General features: G+C 40.5%; 1 protein-coding gene across 1 annotated transcript in view; it reads right to left on the reverse strand.

Annotated features, from left to right (window-relative positions):
* The window catches only part of LOC118414687 (myotubularin-related protein 13-like), a 62,728-nt gene that overhangs the window by 18,765 nt on the left and 23,365 nt on the right, over window positions 1-20,598 (reverse strand). Inside the window, exons 11-32 of the mRNA XM_035818887.1 lie at window positions 20,451-20,564; window positions 19,940-20,068; window positions 19,320-19,418; window positions 16,763-16,950; window positions 15,479-15,605; window positions 14,813-14,901; window positions 13,344-13,473; window positions 12,639-12,794; window positions 11,834-11,935; window positions 11,127-11,323; window positions 10,416-10,582; window positions 9,723-9,796; window positions 9,166-9,361; window positions 8,487-8,620; window positions 7,011-7,186; window positions 5,958-6,029; window positions 5,119-5,172; window positions 4,402-4,419; window positions 3,576-3,727; window positions 2,959-3,039; window positions 2,237-2,411; window positions 833-1,050 (exon numbers count right to left, since the gene is read on the reverse strand). Of these exons, the coding sequence (XP_035674780.1) occupies window positions 833-1,050; window positions 2,237-2,411; window positions 2,959-3,039; window positions 3,576-3,727; window positions 4,402-4,419; window positions 5,119-5,172; window positions 5,958-6,029; window positions 7,011-7,186; window positions 8,487-8,620; window positions 9,166-9,361; window positions 9,723-9,796; window positions 10,416-10,582; window positions 11,127-11,323; window positions 11,834-11,935; window positions 12,639-12,794; window positions 13,344-13,473; window positions 14,813-14,901; window positions 15,479-15,605; window positions 16,763-16,950; window positions 19,320-19,418; window positions 19,940-20,068; window positions 20,451-20,564 (2,848 nt within the window). The remainder of the gene's footprint in view (window positions 1-832; window positions 1,051-2,236; window positions 2,412-2,958; window positions 3,040-3,575; window positions 3,728-4,401; window positions 4,420-5,118; window positions 5,173-5,957; window positions 6,030-7,010; window positions 7,187-8,486; window positions 8,621-9,165; window positions 9,362-9,722; window positions 9,797-10,415; window positions 10,583-11,126; window positions 11,324-11,833; window positions 11,936-12,638; window positions 12,795-13,343; window positions 13,474-14,812; window positions 14,902-15,478; window positions 15,606-16,762; window positions 16,951-19,319; window positions 19,419-19,939; window positions 20,069-20,450; window positions 20,565-20,598) is intronic.

Raw genomic sequence — 20,598 nt, forward strand, 5'->3', positions numbered from 1 at the left:
CCCATCCGGCAAGTATATGCAAAATTTACTTGTCCCATCCAGCAAGTATATGCAAAATTTACTTGTCCCATCCGGCAAGTATATGCAAAATTTACTTGTCCCATCCGGCAAGTATATGCAAAATTTACTTGTCCCATCCGGCAAGTATATGCAAAATTTACTTGCCCAAACTAACTTTCTGCTTGCCTGTAACTTCAGTAATATTTTTCACTAATTTTCACTTCCAGCAATGGAATTCTGAAAATGGATAACTGTGATAAGCAACAAGTACATGTCAAAATCTCATTAAAAAATCTTACTTGCCCATTTGGACAAATGAGGTAGGACATGCCCAATGTCCAACCCTGTATGATATACCTTTCTAATACAGATGTATCTGTATCTATATTGCTGGTATAAGAGACCTTCAGCATAACACAACAGCTGAGGTAGTAAAAGCCTATAGACGACTGTCACTGTATATGTAGACATAACAGAAAACCTGTAGAACAGAAAAAGCTGGTAACCTGCCATCAATCCTTGAAAACAAAAGTGTGGGCACGTCCAATCCAAGGATAACAGACAATAAATCAGATAGGAAGTGAGTGAGTGGGTGCACTTGAACCTAATATATTAGAATATTCTGTTACAAGTGTGAAAATGAAAGTTATAGGACAACATTAAACTGATCTTCCTGTTCCTTGTCTCTTGTGTGTTGTATGTCAATCCCAACTCTCACCTGACTGTGGAGCCTGTACTAGCTGCGAAGACATCTGAGCCGACTTCAGAACCCCCATCACACCCTTCCCGTGGAACCCTCCCCATCCTCTCGTACATCAACCCAAACTCTCACCTGACTGTGGAGCCTGTACCAGCTGCGCCGACTTCTGCGCTGACTTCAGAACCCCCATCACACCCTTCCCATGGAATCCTCCAGACCGCATCAGGACCGCCCGCGTGCGGGGGTGTCTCCACGTTACCACCGGCAACCGGCTCTGTCTGTAGCACCGAGCTACCTTCCTCACACTTTCATCCGACACCGACTGAGGGACCACGATCAGGGCTGGGTAACTGGGGAGGTAGGGAGACAACATCAGTGCTAAAACTAACAGCTTTCATCATGGGTAACTCAATAGGTAGGAGTGAGACAAAATTACCATGTCATTTTGAATACTAACAACTTTCGTCTGGCAAAAATTTGGGGACATGCACTAGGTAACTGAGGAAAATCAGCATTAAAGCTGACTCTTCTGTCTGACAAAAACTGGGGAAGCAAAAAGGACAAATTTTAACAAAAACTAACAAGAAGTCAGCATTTTCGGCTGTATCTACTATCTGAAAGGTTCCGTCTTCTGTCATGTCTGACTGCCATTCACTGACCCCAAAATAAAGTTAAGAATATCATTCTACAGTCTACTGAGTCTAATTCAGTTAAGTAAAGCCAAGAAGAAGAAGACTGTGATTCTAATACTTACCTCCGACATGTTGAGTACTTGACGTTTGCCTGGGATATTCTGAAAGGTTCTGTCTTCTGCCATGCCTGACTGCCGTTAAGCGACCCCAAGTTAAGAAGATTGTTTTTCAGTCTACTATATAATATAGTGAAGTTAATGCTTCTAATGCTTACCTCCGACACGTTGAGTACTTGACATTTGCTTGGGATATTCTGAAAGGTTCTGTCTTCTGCCGTGCCTGGCTGCCGTTGAGTGACCCCAAATTATGAAGACTGTTTTTCAGTCTACTATATAATATTATAATAGTGAAGTTAATGCTTCTAATGCTTACCTCCGACAGGTTGAGTACTTGACGTTTGCTTAGGATATTCTGAAAGTTTCCGTCTTCTGTTGTGTCTGACCGTTGTTCAGCGAACCCAAGCTAAGAAGATTGTTTTTTAGTCTACTATATAATTCATTGAAGTCAAGCCAGGAAGAAGATGACTGTGATTCTAATGCTCACCTTCGACAGGCTGAGTACTTGATGTTTGCTTGAGATATTCTCAAAGTTTCGGTCCTGTCTTGTCCCAAGTAAGAAGATTTTTTTTCAGTTAACTATCTAATTCAATGCAGTCAAGCCAAGAAGAAGATGACTAAGATTCTTAAGCTCACCTCTGACAGGTCGAGTACTTGGCGTTTGCCTGGGATATTCTGAAAGGCTCCGTCTTCTGCCGTGCCTGACTGCTGTTGAGTGACCCCAAATTATGAAGACTGTTTTTCAGTCTACTATATAATATGGTGAAGTTAATGCTTCTAATGCTTACCTCCGACAGGTTGAGTACTTGACGTTTGCTTGGGATATTCTGAAAGGTTCTGTCTTCTGCCGTGCCTGGCTGCCGTTAAGCGACCCCAGCCCCAGTCTCACGTAGTCCCTGTACGCCGGTTGCTCCTTCAGTCTTTCCAGGCTCAACTTTTCTGACGGCCGACTCTCCGCATCATCTGGAGAAAGGGGCATTGTGGGAACAATTCTGTAATAATTCAAAGCTTAGAGGTTGAAGGTTAGAGGTTAAAGGTGTCCTTGGACAATCATATGTCTCATCCATAAACTTCGTTATTCTGAAGTTGAACTGTAATTTCCAATACAAAAATCAAACTTTTTTTGTTCAACTCCAGTCTTTTTCAAGAACTGAGCAGTCCATTCCTTGACAAAGACTGGAGTTTGTCGGTCAAAGGTATGGGCAAGTCTTATCTTTGTGCTGGAAATTATAGGTCAACTCTGCTTCAGAATCAATTTACTTTGTCCCCAAGGTATCAGGTAACACTTTTATCTCCTTCTCATTTGCAAGGGAGCCATGGACATACAACACAGGCACAAGCAAGTGGTCTATCTTTCTACTCCACAAGTTTTTGACAGTTGTTGCATCGATTCCGAGTAAGGAGAGAGACTGATTAGCATGGGTACCTTGTATAAATCAGATGGTACCTACGCTAGAGACTGATACCTGTAGTACATGACCAACACACCTGTCCTACACACCTGTGTTACCTTTTGTGTTACCTGCCCTGGGTGTGTGGGCCTGCCCTGCCTTTCTGCCTTCTCTCCTAGCCAGAGCTGGAGCTACTGGTACTGATCACACCCAACACAGAAACAACAACACAGCACAAACAGGAAACACATCAAACTCAAAACATTTCCCTAAATGTCATAATAAGATTCAACTTCAAAGAAACTATTCTGAATTCTAAACTACCACACAAGATGATTCATTCACCACAATATTACAGTCAAACCTGTACAATTGACTGGCCAGTGATATACAATCAAACCTGTAAAAGTGGCCAAATCTACATAAGGATGACCTGGCCATTGTGACTACTTCTTGATAGTCCCTTAGATGAATATCCGATTTGAGTGAATCATTAAGAGCCCTGCCTTTAGTACCTTCCTCATGTGACCTGGTCCCTTGAGTGGCCCAATTGGACAGGTTTGACCGAGCATCACTACTTTCTCTACAAACACTCAAAGAAAATATCTGAAAGTTTTTTTAAGCAGCATTCTCACAGTAACTTAAACAAGACTTCTTCTAAAACTAGTATCTTTATTTATGTCAGAGTAACTTAAACAACACTTCTTCTAAAACTAGCATGTTTTCTTTAATTTACCTGAAGCTAACTCGTCCAACGACGCAGCTTTCCTCACGTCGCCGTCAACCTTCGCCATAAAAATGCTGTCGGTTGGCAGCATGTACTTCGTTCTCTTCGCTATCTGCTTTCCCGCTTTCTTCGCTCCCTTTCCAAGGGTCTTGCTCAGGGCTCTGTTAAAATGGAACAATTTCATTACTAACACAGACAATGTAAAGGAGATATGTAAATTACCCTCACCAGATTGCAGTATGACTGACAGTGATACTTTTATTGTTAGTAATCGAGCAAAGGAAAAATGGTGAAGATGTTATAGATAAGTTAAGCATCCCTACAGGGCTGACTCCTGCTTGAAATTTCCCCCCGTTCCACTCATTGTTTCTGGAGCCTACTTTGTTGTTGAATCTATCATCTTAAACTTACAAAAATACATTTTTTCATCAGTTTTATGTAATAAAGTTGAGATTTTTTTGATGGAAGGAGTAAAATTTTTCTCTGTCCTGATCAAAAAGCGAATTTCTGTCCCGGACGGGTCCTGGAGTCAGCACTGTATCCTAATCATAAAAGAAAAATGGAGGATATTTTGCCACCAATGTTGCCCTTCATAAAGCACCCATTAAAAAGGAGAAGAATTTTCACTGTGGTTGTTAAAAACATGGAATAGATTAAAATCTACTTCAATTTGGCAGCATCTTTGAATTGCACCATTACTTAGTGTTAATTGCTAAAGCAAGTCAATGAACCTATGATATAGCCATGAATTTGAACAAAAAATTAATACGTTATTTTTGTCCAACTTAGTCGACAGAGCAGATTTTATTAGAGCCAATTTGCACAATTTCCTCACCTGCTTTGTTGTGCAATCCTTGTTGTATTGTAAAAAAAAAATTAGGAGTGTAAAAAAAAAATGTTTATCATTCAACACTTTGTAATAATAGTCAGAAAAAAGGGATTTCAATTACAGAGCCAACAGACATAGATTTACTATAGGAAAATTGAATTAGGTTGGAGAATCAAACAATGAAATCTGCAACTTGTATATTACATCTTGTCTTTTGATATAAAGGGACCATCTTTCAAAGTTAACTTTGGGGGTTCCATAATTTGGTCTGTTGAAATCTTTCAATTCTAATTTTTTTTTCCGTACAAGAACTTTAGTATGTATGTCCTTGTTAAGTGGAAGGCATTATAATAATTAACACATATTCAGCACCAAGGACAGAGAAGGGCCAATAGTGTAAGAAATGCAAGCACAAAATCCTTGGTCTACAGAAATATTTCTTTCAACATCACATTTTACTGACAGTCATATCAATCAGCCGCGGGCATCAGGGGAGATGCATTTTTATGACAGTCATACTATGTTTGTTTTTTCAATCCTCTCACTTTGCAAAATATCTTTATTTGCGAAGGGATGGGGCAGCAAAAAGAACATTAAGAATTGCAGCTAATGATTAGCAACACTTCCTAAACTATTTTGTTGCGCTATTGCCACTGTTACACCCATCCAGCCACCTGCTATTGTTTGTTTGTTTGTTTGTTTGTTTGTTATGCATTTTCCTACCTCCAATCTTTAGTGCCATACATGGATCGCCTGCCAGGCATCGCATCAATTCCTCTGGAATTGTCATGCAATATTCCATGTTATAAGACCCACAAACAAAATGTATTAAAAAACATAATTATCCAACCACAGTCAGTTTGAAACAAAAGGACACAACCTTATTTCTTCCACCCACATAGCTGCCCTATATCCACATGGAAGCCACCAGACATTAAATAAACAAGACTGTATCATTTTTACACCAGTATGTTGGATAAGTACCGACTATTTTGACTGATCTTACAAGAAAGGCCTGCAAACGAGGGCTCTAACCAGCTTGAAATCTATTTCCAACATCTTAATTCTTAATATCTATATAATAGAAAGAATAATTTTTCCTTCCTTGTCTACAAATTTATCAAAATTTGGACATTTGCACAATTCGCCCGACAATTTTTATCTGTCGACTTTGATAGAATTTTCGCATCAGCGGATCATACGCAGCAAAATTCCATCAATTGACAGAGTGACGGGTGCTGGTTAGAGCCTTGCTGCATTCAAATGAAAGTCCCTTGCTACCTTCCCTACAGCTGCCACCTAAAACAGGGATGCCATTAGGTTCTTAACTGGTACTTGGGAAAATTTGTCCATCTAAAAAATTAAAAAAAAAATTTCATGGCCAAAAGTGAAGGCATTCAAATTTTAATAAATTTTCAAGTGTAATTTGTACCTAAAATATCAAATCTTATCTTATTTTATTCAAACAGAGCAAAAAATCAGAAGTTTTGAAACTGATGGCATCCCTGCTTTTGCTCTACAACTCCCAAGGTCGATTCAGGTCAAGGTCAATGGAATCTGACCTTTCCGAACTTGCCCGTGGCATGGGAGAGCCGGCGGTAGCGCCTGTGTAGTCATCTTCATAAATAACTGCCCTGCTCAGAAAGAAACAATCCCCCCAAATGGGGTGATTCCCAGTAACATCCCTCTCCTTAAAGGGGAGTTACACTGAAAATCACCCTAGTTCTGCAACTACCAAACTTGTGAAGAAGCGAGATGTGAATTTTCAGTGATCATTGCTGGCTGTAGGTTTGCACTTAAACACTTACCTGCACAATCCACACATAGCAAAGCATACAAAATAAATAAGTCAAAGAAAAACAAAGCACAAAGACGGTTGTAGTAAATCATAAAAAGTACAGAAACGTTATTTACAAAGACAAGTGTACGCACAAGAACAATTTTCACATGAAATAAGTTAAAAGGTGGATTGTTCAAAATAATGACAACACATAATGCATTTAAATCAGTGTCTGTAAACAAAAATAAACTGTGCTAGACTTAACAAAAATCATTGAACTTGCTCTTGCGCTCTGTTGGCTTTATGCAGAGATGATTACAAACTTAAAATTTGAATACATGACGACTTTCAACTAGGAGTAGATTAGATTATCTATGGCAATAGTATGAGATTGTATCCAATTCACTTTGCTTATCATCATCATTTCATAACTAAATAGTTTTTGCAAGTACACAAAGTCTCTACCAAACAGATGAAACATCATGATTTCTTTTCAAAGGTTATAACGAAAAGTAGAAGACAGCCCCAGATGTGACAGGGTTCTGACCTGGAGTTTTTCATAGAATAGGGGGCATCTTGACGTGGAATCCATGTCGTTAGTGGCACAGGCACGAGCATTGCATGGAAGGTCTGTGGGCATCCTTACCCTTAAAATTTCCATTTTTATGGCAAAATCTAATAAAATGCCAATATGCTGTGCTGGCCTGAAGCCTGATTTCTCTTTAACTTTTCTGATCAACATTCGGAGGGAAACAATTTTGGTTGTGTCAAACTTGTGTCAAATGACTTGTGACTACCAAAGATGATGAATTACAATTACAAAGTAAGTACTCACTTCAACGTTGCATTCTTCTCTTTGTGTTTCTGTATCATGGTGCGCGGGCCCACGTGGTGCCTGGACAGGGCGAACATCTCCTGTACGCTGACCGGGTACCGCAGGCGGTTGATCAGCTTACGGAACGTCTCGATGTCTTCTGAGGTCACCTCCTCGTCAAACGCCAACTTCACCAACTGTGGAGGAACATGATTGGAATTTAGGAAAATTCTTTTTACACAATCAGCAGGTACTTACATTGCTTACGTTTCGATGTCTCTCAGACACCTTTGCCACCCATGGTGGATCAATGAAGCGATCTGGATAAGAAAGTCAACCCCAGTGATGAACCGGGCATGAACTTGCAAATAAACTTCAATAATTAACAGCACTGTAGACAGAACTAGATGTGCTTGATCCAATAAATAAAGAAACCATATAAGTGGTCCCTGATTCTAAAAGCGCAGAACCCATAAATTGCTGAAAAAGTAGGGCTTTTCGTCTAAAACTTCAATTATCAACAGCACTGTAGACAGAACTAGATATACTGAATCCAACAAATGAAGAAACCATATAAGTGGTCTATGATTCTAAGGAGGAAGGGATTAGATATACTTAGATAGGTACAGAAAAAATTTAGAATTATGACAATTTAGTAATCTTAACACTAGGTAGGATTTGTTGATAAAATTTGATGTAACTACTTTGTAATTTAATAATTTTGAAGCATTACCATGGGGGGGGGGCAGCAAGGGAATTTAAAATCATAAAACTCGGTGATGTGGAACAGATTGAATGCTTGCCATCTACATAAGAGCACACCAGCCGACACTTAGCAGAGACAGGGGCCAATACCGCCTGCCAGGCATCTATGATTAGTCACTCGAGTCACGTGTCTCCAAGTCACGTGCTCAGAATAATTGAATCATCACTCCTGACGAAGGTCAACGGATGGGCGACCGAAAATTCGAGGTGAGCAAACTTTGCATTGTATGACAGGGTTCGAAATAGACATACTTAACTTGCAATTTGCACATAATTTTTGAGATTTGCATGTAAAAATTTTCTGAACTTGCAATCTTGCATGTTGAAAATACATGGCCTATAGTAAAAATACTGAGGCCACGATGCCTTTGTTTGTCTGCAGGGATCGTCACCGGTGGCCAGTAGGTGTTATAAACAATGAAATTCGGCTTTGCTGCAAACTAACATGCTGATTGTGTGGATATCTTTCCAAAATTTGCAGTTCTGTCTATATTTTCATGTGCCAATTTCAGTCCATCAACAGTGACAGAATGGGCAAAATTCTTATCCATCCAGAGCAGCAACATTCCACCAAAGTACAAAATGATGGATGGTGGCTAGAACATTGCAGTATAGACTAGTTGTATTTTGCATGTAAATATTCTAAATTGCACGTAAAATTTTTGCCAACTTGCAATTTTGCATGTAACAATAAAAAAAGTATTTCGATCCCTGTATGACAGTTGTACCTACTTGGAATGTACAGGCTCTGAGCTGCAGACCCTCGGACAGCCACTCGTTGATGTGGGACAGGTATTGCACGTTTATCTTCTTCTCTCGTGTCAGGGATGCCACCGGGAAGGACCTCACCACTATCTGCTCCGATGCTACAAAACAGAAGCAACAGAAATTTACAACTAGTCCCTTATTTTTCGTTTTTGAAAAAAATAAATTTTGTCAAATTCAATTCATGAAGAGATATCAATGAACAGGGTTGGACATGTTTTCTAAAATCCACCTGTCCTATTAGGTAAATACATAACAAATTTACTTATCCGAACCTTTCATTTGCACGAAATCTAAAAGGAATATTTCTAACAGGGATATAGATTGTTTACCAACATAATTACAGAAAGCCTGCAAAAAAGAAAGAAAGAAAACTACAAGAGTGTTTTGGAGCCATTTCGAAGTTTTATTGGCCTCTTTGGTGGCAAAGATCTTACTTGCCAAATTGGGCAAGTACGGTATAACATGCACTTGCCCGATCAGCAATTTCATTTGCTCGGGACAATCAGACTAGTGGACTTGTCCAACCCTGATGAAAAAGAATTTGGTGCAACATCCATAAAAAAAAAAGGACATTTTTGGAGTGAAAAAGTAGATACATGTAATAAACTAACCACTTTCCAGAGATACAACATAAAGAAATTACCTAGAGGATCGCAGGGTATCCCCTTGAAGATGGTCCTGTAAGTGGTGAGGAAGACAGCCCCCTCGGCTGGCAGCAGGGCGGGACCCCCCATGGACCCTCCCGTGCCCTCCTCGCGCCCGTCAGGGATCAGGTACGACCGCAGACCCTCCATCACGATGTCCTCACCGGGGAGCAGCTCCGGTCTCAGGATCTTTGGCTGCAGGATAAAAAAAATTTTAAATTGTGTCAAATGTGATGATGATCATGAAATCATATGTTTTGGGGTTAAAGGATCTGCCTGCTCTTGAAATAAAGAATTTTTGGCTGCATGAGAAAAAAATTTGTGATAACCAAGCAATTGTATGTTTTCAAGTTTAAAAAATTCTTCATGCTTCTTATGTTATGGCCCGGACCCTTGGCTGCATGTGGAATACAAATCTTAACTTTGTCTTTGATTGTAACTTTCCTTACACTACTGGTCATTTAAAAATTGGAAAGATGTAAAAACGTAGGACTTAAGGGACAGCTTTTAAATACAGAATATCTCATCAGTTCATCACTACAGTTTCCAGACCTACCTTCTGTATGGGCGGAAGCCTCTTACTCTCTCGGCAGACCTGTTCCATGGAGTCTACATGCATTGCTGTAACACCTGGGGGTGGAAGAAGAAATATCTGTTGGTCTTGTCTCTCGTGCATTGTCACATCAAATGAAGTAAATGTCTTGTAAAAGTGATTGTACTGCAAACTGGAAGAATTCATTGTTTTGTATACCATACTCTGCGATTGTCATTGTCATTGATCTTCCAGACCACTTAGATTTCATAATAAAGACAACTTTTTTTTGCCAAACTTTTTTTCACATTTGCATGCTCACTTTAAGTTTTGGGATTCCCAAAGGTTGTCATCCATATAATCAAATCAAAATGGCCTAACATGTAGAAACAAGAAACTTTCTTCTGTTCACATTGGTATGAAAATTTCCTTTTCTTATTTCACTGTAATTATGCTTTCGAGTTACATTGGGATAAGCGTTGTACTACAATTTGATCTGCCTTTTTTCCGTTAGTAAGTTAACTTGCATTTTAATATTTGTTGGTTCTTGCTATTACGATATTACCATTTATTTCATTTGATATCGTTATTGGTTATTGTTACTTTGCATGTACGTACTAAGTTTTCCCCCTTGGATCTTTGAAAAATGTCAGTCAGGCTACATGTACCACTGTATAAATAAAAATAAACAAACGAACAATGAAACATGTCCCGTACCTGGTACCATTGCGTGTAGAGCCTTGATGTGATCTGGCGTCACCCCGCTCTCCGTGCACACCTTGTCCACAAACCTGGTGATGAACCGACACACGCTTCCCGTCATGTCAGACTCTTCCTCTCCATACTGCGCACTCTCCGCATCAAAACTGTCACTGCCTCCAATACTGAAAAGCAAAGACAGCCATCCAAACCTCAGTTCACTGTCAAAACTCAGACGTCAGACGGTTTCTAACCTTTGCTTTGGAGGATATATCATACAAACTATTTCCTTGTAACCAATCAGAGACTGTGATTCCATTGTGTTTCTCATGTGTTTCCTGGTAATCAATCACTCCTAGGAGGAGAGCATATTGTATTCAGCAGGAAGCAGGCTGGCAGGTGCTAGGCTTGTGTTTCTGTGGGTGGAGTAGTTGGTCACGGCTATTACCAGGTCCTATGTTTTGACTTTGATTGGGTTTTGCATATGTTTTGACTTTCACTGGGTTTTTAATGTATCTTCAATCATACATTGAAATTATAGCTTGGCGAGAATGAACTAAGAATTACACTGGACTTGTGGTAAATTAGAAACTTCCAACAAACAAGCTAGCTGGCCAATAACTACTTAACTAACTGATCAACTAACTAGTAAACTAACTGACCAATTCACTAGTAAACTTGTTGGTTAACTATTTAACTAACTAGCCAATAACTAGTGAATAAACTGACCTGCTTGTGACGTTGCTATTGCTGCCGCTCTCCGGATCATTGCCCATATTGACACGTATGCCCTTGCTAGTGTCCAGAGGCACCAGCATGAACACCATCCTGTTAGCGTAGTGGATGGCCTGGCTGTACACCGTGCTCTCTTCGTTATTCACCAGCTCTTGTTGATCGTCCTTCGACCGATGGGGCCATAATCTCAACTGTGGGATAACAACATACATGTATCAGTATACAGTACTAGTGTGAACTGTTAGCATAGTGAATGGCCTGGCTGTACACCGTGCTCTCTTCGTTATTCACAAGCTCTTGTTGGTCGTCCTTCGACCAAAGGGGCCATAATCTCAACTGCAGGATAACAACATATGTTATTACATGTATTAGTATCTGTTACTGTAGTACTGCACACATGACAGTACTTCATTAACCTGTGAAACTGCTCTTTGGGCTAACACAGCAGGTCCTGTTCGTCGTCCTTCAACCGATGGGCCCATAATCTCAACAATTTTCTGTATCTGTTGCAGTATTTATCGAGGTAACTGATGCTTAATGTGCAACATTGGCTTTTCAACACTGGCCACCTTTGTGTATAAAGCGCATAAACTACAGGTCCTGGAGTACATTTTACAGTATTTTCTTATCATAAAGGTCAATTTATGAAAAAATACATCTTTAACACATCAGCATAATTATTGCTTTTCCTTTTTGCTTACCTGTTCTGCTGCGATATCAAGAGCTGACTTCTCCAACGACCTGTTGACCTCTACCCTCCTTCTCATTCCGGGGCTGGATGGCACCTCTAGTTCATGGGTATCCTGTACACAGGAGGGATAACACTGGTAGTGTTAAAAAGTTATACTGGTATATACAGTGCTGTGGGATTGGACAGGCAGTTCTCTAGTTGTCTGCACCCAGAAGGCAAAGAACAGGGATGTATGGAGGAGACTTGTGCTAGAGGCAACCATGGTCCCCGACCCTCCTGATGAGGATGGGACTAGGTGCGGAGAGGTATACACAGTATCTTATCATTCACTATGACAAAGACAATTGATAAAATACTGGGAGAATTCTACTATTATGCTAAGCTTGTTACTTTAGACAAGTACAATGAAAAGAAAACAGCTTGACATTCTATTGTACTGACTACAACCACTAGCAGCAAAAAGTGAGTTTGGGAGCTACAAAAGCAAGGAAGTCTTGATCTCATGGTCTAGAAGCAAAAACACTTACTACTGGCCAAACCACGCTTCACAGGAACTGGAAGCAATGTTCAACTTAAGGTTACAGTCCATACTGAGGAATGCGACGTCAATACCATAAAATCCTACCCAGAGACAGCCCTCAGAGAGTGCAAATCCTAAACAATAGAAAATTTATTCAATGTACAGGTTTTTAACCAAACTCTGCCCAGGTAGCCAATAGCTGATAACCATTCATGCTAATGTATCCCCACAATTACACGTACCTTGGCACTGCCGTTTCTGTCTGGCTGGTAGTACAGAAGGAAGCCATGCTTACCTTGGCACTGCCGTTTCTGTCCGGCTGGTGGTACAGTTCCTTGATGTGTTTTTGCACGTCTGTGTAGAAGGAAGCCTCCCAGAACTGGAGGTTGGCCCACACAGGATGGTCCTGCACCAGCGTGTACGCAAACTGCATCACTCCTGGGGCCAGTTTCTGGAGATTGACAAAAGTTTTGTTTCTGAATACATGTACTTTCTCTCACTTCATGACATAAATATAAGAGCATGGTACATGGAAACTGCATAAAATTTGTGAAAAATAGTTAAATCATCAAGTGACAAATGACTGCATTAATACATGCATGACTCCGTTAGAAACCTGGGCACTATAAACGACTTTCCCCACTTCACTTAGGTGAAAAATAAGTATGTAGCTTCGATTAGGGTCGTCCCGCGAATAGGGCATTAAATGAAGGTCCGTTTTTCAGGGACAGACACACCCTGGGCATGTAAAAACACCCGCCACACTTATCAAAAAGAGTAGGGGCACTTCCCAGTGTGAGTGGATCAAACCATTCAGGCTAAATGGGGTAGGGAATTTCCAAAGCAGCCTTAAATTTGGTATACCCTGTTTTGCCAAAGCTCAATATTTCCAACAGGAGAAGAGATGCTGCTACAGTGAGCTCTAGTTTGGTGCCCAGAAGTGGTCCATCGGTTTGCACTGAGCAAATTCGTTAAGAAAAAGATAGCCCTTCTTTCTCACCCTGCAGAAGGCGCAGACCAGTGGCAGCAGCCCGGCCGCCACGCCGTGTTCATCCATACTGGAGCAGTCCTGCAGCGCGCAGTTGATGAGCCGCACCACCATGTCAAACTGATGGTTCTCCAAGACAACCCTGAAGATTAGAGAAACCAGGTAATAAGATATGTCAAATAGCAGTTATTCCAGCAAAAGTAAGAAACAACAGCCCCTGTCTCATCTCTAACACAACCCTGTAGAGAGGAAAGTGAGAGAATCTGGTAGTAAATATGACAAAGAGCAATTACTCATCCAGGTAATAAGACACGCCAGGTAATAGTTGCTCATTGACCACCATGTCAAACTGATGGTTCTCTAACACAACCCTGTTCAGTGAAGAAGGTGAGAGACTCTGGTAGTAAATATGACAAAGAGCAATTACTCATCAAGGTAATAAGACATGCCAGGTAATAGTTGCTCATTGACCACCATGTCAAACTGATGGTTCTCTAACACAACCCTGTTCAGTGAGGAAGGTGAGAGAATCTGGTAGTAAATATGACAAACAGCAGGTGATAAGACACGCCAGGTAAAAGTTGCTCATTGACCACCATGTCAAACTGATGGTTCTCTAACACAACCCTGTGCATTGGTGCAGTTACTCAAGCAACTGGATATGATTTTGGAGACGGTCGGAGACATTTCAGATTGCGATTCCACTACCTCTCGTCTTTACAAAACCTCATGAGGCTTAGAAGAACAGCTCTGAGGGTTGGGCAGTAGTTTCAATTACCAAGGCATAAATGATTGTTCATAACATATGCCAAAAATAGTTACTCAAGCAACTGGACATGGTTTGAAACGTCTGACCGTTTCAAAACCATATCCAGTTGCTTGAGTAACTATTTTTGGCATATCTTATTACCTGGATGTATAACCTACATCGACGTGACTGTTCATAACATTTTGTTCTGCTGAAAGACGATATGAATTGTTTATTGCATAGCAAAACAACCTGAATAGCAAAAGTTTGATATAAAAACAAGCAGAACACTGCTGTCATCCTTCAGGATATTTTGAACTGTTTGCAGTTTGGGCTGGTCCATCCTCCTAACGCCCGGTCCCCAACGGCATTAGCCTATGGGCCCTTGCTATCTCATGCCCTATCAGTGGTTATTATGATTGTCACCACAAACCAGCTGTCAACCAATCAGAGAATAGGCTTTTCTTGGGCTTTTTGTTGTCGCAAGCTGTCTCGCAAAGGCCGCCGGGAAGCTATCAGCCAATCATGTTACATATTACATAGCACCATCCTCCTATGCCCGATCCCCAATGGCTGACTGCCCATACAAGGGCAAGCTCAATAATATTTTTAAGTAGGGCAGTCCCTAACTGGTCTGAGTGCACAAGATAGCAGAGGTAAACACAAGGAGTTTTGACACGAATGTGGTCCCTCTGCGTAGGAGAATGGCCTGGTCTCCCCTCGAAGCTCTCACCTGTTCTGCTGCATATGCAGGCTCAGCTCGTCACACAGCGCCAGCCGCGTCACTTTACTCTTCAGACCCCGTAAAACTGCCGGAAACGACTGCAATAAGACAAACATGTGTCATGAACAAGTTTAGAACTTTACTAACCTACCATACAAACTGTCTGCTGCCCAACCATGTCCTTTGTAGCATTAACTTAAAATGAACTAATGGCTACTACAGGTAATACTTCTGTTCTTCTGTCCTTTCCATCCTAACAGACGATCAGTTCACATGGACTTGGCATTGTGCAACCAGACCGGCCCGACTCCTGCACAGTCTGCCACAGGTTGAACACGTGAAGGCATTTGTTACTACTATTACTACAAGAAAGCTTATGAACAAAAGTACTACATAAAAAATATATGTGATCATTTCTTCTTCTTCCTTTCATGCTAGGCCCTTAGCCCTAGACAGGTTTTCCTACATGTTGATGAAGGTTAGACAGTTTAAATAAGAAGGTTAGAAGGTTAAATTATCATTATATTTACTCAAGCAACTGAATATGACTTGGGAATTTCCAATATCATATCAAAATGCTCAAGATTTGGGAATTTCTTAAATCATATCCAAATGCTTTCAAAATTAGCATAGTTCTTATTCTTGCACAACAGAACAATTTTGCAAGGAACCCACCTTCTTTGCTTCTTGTATTTTGTTGTCAAAGATGTAGTTGATGCAGTTTCTCATGACCTCTAACCTCCGAGCGCTGCTGTTCAGGCCGGAGAACTTGTCTCTTCTGTTCTCTCCGCATGGCACGATCCTGGAGTAGGAAAATTTAAACTTGTACATTCATTTTAGTTCAAGATAACAAACTGTTTTTTTTTTCAACGACTTATTTTGTGTATTATGACTCCACGTAAGAAGTAGATGCGTAATAAAGTAATAATGCTCTGGGCCCATTTTATACAACATAGTTTAGCTTGTGTGTAATATTCCATCAAGCCACCAGGATGAAAATTGGTGTGGACTAACTAGGGCTTTCAATGATTACCACTGTTATATAGACAGATTTGAGCTTTCGTGAATAAACATAGATTCAAGCGCTTGTTAGGGTAATAAGCTACGTAGCAGTGGAGAATAGACTGCAAATTATTTTTCCTGTAGAGTGGAATTTGTTTTCACCAAGTTCAGTAGTGGCATCATCATTAGCTAAGCTATAAAGAGCACTTGCAGCTAGACGTGCAAAGGATAGCTGTGACAGACAGTTCAGGGTAATACGAGGGGCGTTCAATAAGTAATAACTCTGACCCACTTCCAGTTGTCTGATCTAGATGAAAGTTTGCATGTGTAATGATTCATATCTCTATAGTTTATGTTGCAAAATAGAGCTCTGAACTAATTGTGGTTTCTGATTTACTGGTGTTTGAACTGAGTTAGGTGTGAAATAGACCAGGTGTGAAATGGAGCCAGTTGAGTGTCACGCACTGATCCGGTTTTTGTATTTGAAACGACACACACCAAATGAGATTTTTGATGAAATGAAAGAAACTTATGGTGATGATGCCCCATCATATGACCTTGTAAAACGCTGGCATCCTGAATTCAAACATGGCCGGAAGTCTGTGAAAACAGCTCCCAGACCTTGTCGTTCCTCTTCTGCCATTGATGAGACATCTGTTGGAGGACCAACCTGGGGTGTCCTACAAAAACGGTGTCCAGAGCTGCATCAAACGATGGGAGAAATGCATAACTCTGGGTGGTTCCTATGAAGAGAAAGACTAATAACTGTGCCAAGTTTCATTAATCTCCTGCTATGGGAAATGAGTCAGAGTTATCACTTATTGAACGCCCCTCGTAGCTGCAGCCACGCTGTGTGTCTGCAAATCTGGTGTGATAAGCCAAAAGGACGTTACAAGAGCTACATTCATTTAATGATTCAGAAACTTAAAAGAACTCTGACCCAAACAACCACCCTACCTTGGCTGCTGTACTCTAAGCGATGTCATCTTGGGCGCTGTGAGTGCTCTCTTGGCCTGGGCATCCTCGATGACCTGCTGCACCAGAAACTCGCTCAGAACGGGGAACTGGGGCTGGGGTAGCCGCGAGTGGGCCGCCTCCGTCGCTTTGGGGATCTTCTCCACGTACGGCTGGGGACTCGGATTTTCCTGTTGAGGGAAAAAGCAATGTTTTTTTGTCAGTGGAAAAAATATACACAAAAATTAGTGCAGCATTTGGAAGACCTGTGGTACCGGTGATACTAAGGTCACAATTCAAAGCTGAGTAATTGCTGGGCTGTTTACAGGAACGAAAAATAAAATTTTTCTTAAACAAAAAACATTATCAATGAGAATTTAGTTCAAGCATTGTGCATTTTCGTGTCTTTAATCTCATACTTTTTGTTCCAGTGAACAGCCAAGCCGGGCATTGGTTTGGAATGGTGACTCTAGAGTTTATAGGGATAAGATGTATAAAGCTTGTTATGTGACATGCAAGATAATGAAGGCCTCCAATATGCATAGTAGTGACCATAAAAATTGACGATGAAAAATTTAGTTTTATGCGATGATGAAAATTGGCAATGAAAGGTTTTCTGTCAGTGATATTCTTACACTTTTAGTTGTGAAGGGATAAAATCATTTCTGACCAAAGACCAACAGCCTGCCTCCCTGTTATTTAACTATAAGCAATGTTAGCAGGAAGTTAACATGGACAGAAGCATCACACACACAGGGGGTTACACTATGACTATAATTGCAATTTGACTCTTCAGCAGCTCAGTAATTGATACCACTTTATTGCAAGAACAAGACAACAGCAGAAATAAGCATTTTAACATTCTCAAATTTTCAAAGATAGTATGAAAAAGAATTGGATGGCAAGCGGCGTTCATTATTTGCAATCTCCTTTCCGATTGTGTCCCTTTTGAACAGATATTAGGAAGAGTTGACTGAGTAGAATTGGTGAATATAGCAGAACTAAATAGTTTGATGGGCTGTTTAGGTTCACGGTAAATTCAGACAAAACTTTGCTGCAAGTTTCATTATTGGTGTCAAGTCAGCAGAACACATTTTGTCAGAGTTGGGATTGCAGTATTGCACTAAACTTTGAAAGAAAACCTCAGCACAAAACATCTAATTGCACAAGCCAAATTTCTGCAGGTGTTAGTATCAGTCAAACCTGTACCAGTGGCCGCCTCTACATAATACCTACCTGGCTAATGTGACCACTTTTTGATGGTCCCTTAGACAAAGACACAAGCATTAAGAATCCTGACTACACATCATAGTGACCATCTGTCCACACCAGGGTTGTAGCCAGCACCTGTCCTTCAGTCCTTTGAAGGAATTTTGCAGCTGGGGACTGAAAAAAGTTTTCCGCATTCCGTCCCCCCGGACAGACAAAAATTGATATGTAAAGATATTAAAAAAAAACTGAAACCTATGTGTTCTTCTTCATCAAAACAGATGCCATTGAACAGCTTAGTCTACAAGCAAAATTTGCACCTCAAAATGCAGGAAATAGTGTTTCAGGGGGTCTTGATTGAAAAATTTTCTGGGACCCAGACCCCCTAGAAATGACGCGCAACGTCACGCCATGCCTTCGGTGCTCGATAGGATTCCCATTCAAAATCAAGGGGACTGAAAATGATTTCAGGCTGGCTACAACACTGGTCCACACTGAATAGATTTTATTGGTTGCCTGAGTGGTCTTCTTGGCCAGGTTTGACTGTAATTTATGTTATTTAAAAAAATCTGCCACAAAAGAGATTATATTGGGCACTGGTAGCAGGTCTGGAGCATAATTCAAACATGCAAAATTTAGAAAATTTCAATAAGCTTGATTAGATATAATTTTATCCACTGCAGACAAAAATGAAACAAAAAGGTTTTAACAGGTTTGCCATGCCGCAGCAGATTATCATGGGGTCAAAGGCCAGATTTAACATGGGGTCAAAGGCCAAAGTTAACATGGGGTCAAAGGCCAACTTACTCCATGAATCCAGCTGGAGGGCGTGGCGCCACGGCACTCCTTATTTGGTCATGGCAAAACCACACATAGAAACAGCAAAACATCAGACATATGGCATCAGGAAGTTTTAATATAATAATTGTAGAATGGAAAATCTAATGTTTTAAACATCGGAAGATATCTTTTATATCAATTTGCAAAAGGTTATCAAAAGATCGAAAAAAGTTGCCAATGATTTAAGAAAATATAAAACTGAAGGAATAGTCAACATATAGAAGACAGTTAACCACTCCAAGATACTTATGAATTATGATTTTTTGCAGTTGGGCTTTCAATAACTTACTGTTGTTGCCTGCATAATCAGGAAATTTTGGTGTTAACAAAAAAAAAGGTAACAAATTGAATGCCTACCTTTTCTAAGTTTGCCTAACTAAAAATTCTACCTCTGAAAAAATAGTCTTTTACCCCATGACCCATGAGCATTCATTGCCAGACAAACTCCAAACATTACAACTGTTACTGTTACATCACCACCAGACAGCAGACGTCAGCGTGTTGTACTTACATTGAGGTACAGCTGTCTCGCGAGCTCGTGCACGTTCTTCATAACTCGCTTGTTGTCTACCCCCTCGTCTCGCACTACTGTCTGGATACCGGAGACAAGCTGGAGGGGAAAAGTCACGAGAAAAACATAAACAAGGTTAGGAAGCCTGTAATTACTTTATTATATTGGTTAATTAAGGGATAACAGAGTTTCTGTACTTAACCAAGAGTTGCTTTTTCTCAGTGGACGTTTCGAACATAACAATGCTTCAAATAGCAACTACCCATATAGCAATGCAAATCCATTTCAAAACTGTGATACAGAATTTCAAGTGTGATGTGGTAAACTTTGGAACAGCAAAACTTTGCTCTCCACATTAACTGTAACCATAAGAGAAATACACGTTGGTTCTGGAGACAGCGATGTCACATTTCCTACCCAGGGCAAGGCCGAGCTGTTTGCAGAAATGAAATATTAAAGTTTATGCCAATAACTATGCATAAGGCATGCTATTGAATATTTTGGTACATTTTGTGTTTTTGTTGTCTTTTTTATCGTAGTTTTCGTTCCCAAAACTGCCTGGCCGGGCCCCCTTTGTGGAAATGTGACTGATAGCAGATCTGGAGTAGCAAGATCCTAACCTCGTCGAAGATGTCACACGGTCTGTATGGCGGCCCCCTCTCGTGCACAAATGGTCGGAACGACATCCCGTCCAGCACCTTGGTGAGAAAATCATCGTCGATCAGCCCTCGCTGCGACAGGAAAGTGGCCTAGAGAGGGGGGAAAAGAACAACTGTTAATATTGACATCTTCACAGTGTAGGGCTTTAACAGGTGCACCAGTGCACCTATTCAAAAAATAATTAATCTAACTTTTTAAAAAAATCAACCTACCCTAAAAAATCAACCTGACCTAAAAATGACCCTAAGCCAAAAATCAACCTATTCTGAAAACGTAAAATGATCCTAACCAAATATAAAAAATGAACCTAAAAAATTGAACCTAACCCAAAATAGGAACCTAACCTAAAAATGGTTTAATGTGATTTTTTCTGACACTTCACTGTCAAGAATATTCTATATGCTAGAGTACAATATTATAGTACCTTTACATACATAACACCATACAACTATACAACATGTAGGCACTCACCTTATGGAATGTGATGACTGGTTCAGGGTGGATCCTGATGAGGGTGAGACAGCCTCTGTACCCGAAAAACAGCTCTGCTATCAGCCGCAGGAAAATGGCTCGGATCTCTTTATCCTGTAAAAACAGAACCAAAATTTAAACCAATGAC

Source organism: Branchiostoma floridae, chromosome 4 (assembly GCF_000003815.2).
Source record: "Branchiostoma floridae strain S238N-H82 chromosome 4, Bfl_VNyyK, whole genome shotgun sequence".
In the NCBI taxonomy this organism is placed as follows: Eukaryota; Metazoa; Chordata; class Leptocardii; order Amphioxiformes; family Branchiostomatidae; genus Branchiostoma; species Branchiostoma floridae.